The 2,533-nt window shown below is 42.4% G+C and overlaps 1 protein-coding gene across 1 annotated transcript; it reads left to right on the top strand.

The window, feature by feature from the left end:
• The first annotated feature begins 678 nt into the window (after positions 1–678).
• Positions 679–1,293, top strand: LOC127749442 (protein unc-13 homolog C-like). The gene has a single exon (XM_052267573.1). It carries the CDS (start codon positions 679–681, stop codon positions 1,291–1,293), a length of 615 nt encoding a protein of 204 aa, XP_052123533.1.
• Positions 1,294–2,533: the final 1,240 nt, after the last annotated feature.

Genomic DNA, 2,533 nt, shown 5'->3' with positions numbered 1-2,533 from the left:
GTAACTGCAGTGGCGTGGGGTGGCGGGCGGCGGCGGCGGGGGTGGCGGCGTATTCCAAATTGATTCGCAATCTCGAGCTGGCGGGCGAAATCTCCCTTTGATTTCCTGCATCCGCATAGCGTGCCCGAGTGCGACTGAGTCGGATTTGGGTTCGAGAGACTCTCTCGCCGTGAAACCGAGACCCAATCAAGTGTCTTTTGTTTCTCACCGCTTTCGCCAACCCTCTCTCTCTCTCTCTCTCTCTCTCTCTCTCTCTCTCTCTCTGTCATGGCGGAGGAGTGAAGTTCAGGTGATTCAGTGGAAGTGATTTTGGAGGTGTTATCAGTGAAGGAAGCCAATCTGTGCAGTTTGTGAAGTGTCTTTGAGTGACTATTAGTGCAAGGAACATATGAAAGTATTAATGCATCCGTCTTGCTTGAAACTGTGTGGGTTCTGAACTTTGTGATTATACCCGGCAAGTCTGTTTGGAGGTTAGGGGACCCAGGCCTGTCTCTTTACCTCTCCAATACTGCCAACTCAATTTTTGGTGCTTGATCTACACCAACGCTGACTTTATTTCCCTCAGTGGTTGGCTAACCTGCAGCGGTCATGACCACCACAAGAAGCGGAGCAGGCGGTGCCCCTGCCCCACCCCCAAATCCAAAAATTCTAAACCAAAACAAGCAGACGGTTGGGGAAATGAGCCAAAAAGACCTGATTTCTTTAATTAGTGAGTGTCTCAAGCCAGTAAAAACTGAAATTGCTCGCTTGACTAAGGAGGTAGAAGACCTGCAAGTTGAAGTGCTGAATCTATCCAAAGACATAACACAAAAAGATAAGAAAATTGAGGAGCTCGAAGGAAGGTTAGAAGAGCATGAACAATACTCCAGACGCAACAATCTGAGAATCTTTGGTGTTACTGAATCCCCCAAAGAAAACACTGATGATCTTGTGGTAAAAGTGGCTCAGAAGATCAATGTGGATATTGATGTTTCTCAGATTGACCGCTCCCATCGCATCGGCAAACCCGGCTCCAAGCCTAGACCGATAATAGTGAAATTTATTGGTTATGGCCCCCGTCATGCCATGTTCAGGGCGAAAAAGGCTCTGAAGGGATCTGGCATTACTATCCGAGAGGACTTGACAAAGCAGAGGTTGGACCTACTGAAGGGGGCGGCTGAGGTCTACTTTGAGAAAAATGTCTGGTCTCATGATGGGGTCATAATGGTTAAAATTGGTGATCATCGACCCTTCCGCCTGAAAAGAAGCAGTGAATTGGATTCACTAATGGAAAAACATGAACCTCCTTCATAAAATCAAATAATCATGTTAAGGAAAGCTTTATGTACTGTACACAGGCTTAATTATGTTATGTTTATTATACCATGCAAAGAAGTTTATCTCATTTGTGATGTACAGTGTTATATATTTATTTTTGTTATTTGTTATGTATATATGCTAAAATGTTTATGGTTTGTACGGTGTTCCTTCCTACTTCATGACACTAACATTAACTCTTCACTTCTGCTGAACCTGTAACCTCAATGAGTGATGATGTAGGACTTAGTGAATATGTAAAAAACATAACAATTAATCACGAAACCAAATTGAAAATAGCACATCTGAACGCACAGTCTCTTTGTGATACATCTCATAAATCAGAGTTTATCGAAACATTCTCTAACTGTGGACTTGATATCATTACAGTGTCCGAAACATGGTTTAAAAATGCAGATCAGCCATTTTCTCTACCAGGATACAACATGTTTAATATAAACAGAAGATCTAGAAATGGGGGAGGAGTGGCTGTGTTTACTAAATCTAACTACACTACAAAAATACTGGCAGTTTCAAATGGTGACTTTGATAAGCCTGAATTTATATTCTTAGACATACTTGTTGGACCAGTGAAAATTTTATTTGCTGGGATATACAGAAGGCCAAAGGCATGCTATATGGACCTCTTTATAAATGAGTTCTACAACCATGCAACAAGTTACAAGTACTCCTTTGTTTGTGGAGATATAAATGCTGGTTTTGGCCGGGGTGGGGAAGATCCAAAAATGATTTCTGATGCTCTCAATCTATGCAATCTCAGCTGTGTGCCATTCAAGCCAACCTTTCACACAGCGTTCTGTGACTCAAATCTGGACATAACTGCCACAAACTGCCCTGAACACCTACTAGATTTTGGGCAAATTCCAGCTGCAGGTTTTTCTGGCCATGACTTTATTTGGGCAACTTTTGATTTCTCTGTTCCTCGACCTAAAAAGAAATTAATAACCTATAGAAATTGGCCTAAATTATTTACACCAGTGGTGCAAACTATCTGCCGAGAGCTATATGCACCACCAAGTGGTGCAAGCAACTCCAAGTTCACTATTATCACCACTAAAGTATTATCCCTTACCGGTGTAAGCAACCCTTAAAATACTATTAGCACCACCAGGAACATGGTGGTGTAGATAGTACTTGAACAATAATTTGCACCACGGTGCAAGCAAATAACAAAACACTATTTGCACCACTAGCCACCACCTTATCCTTCTCGTCC

This window comes from Frankliniella occidentalis, unplaced genomic scaffold, assembly GCF_000697945.3.
Source record: "Frankliniella occidentalis isolate FOCC.00 unplaced genomic scaffold, Focc_3.1 Scaffold54, whole genome shotgun sequence".
Taxonomy (NCBI): Eukaryota; Metazoa; Arthropoda; class Insecta; order Thysanoptera; family Thripidae; genus Frankliniella; species Frankliniella occidentalis.
This window is presented reverse-complemented; position numbering and strand designations above follow the sequence as displayed.

Bases quoted from the DNA above. Each gene is read 5' to 3' on its own strand.
- LOC127749442 (XM_052267573.1), top strand. From the start codon at position 679: ATGAGCCAAAAAGACCTGATTTCTTTAATTAGTGAGTGTCTCAAGCCA.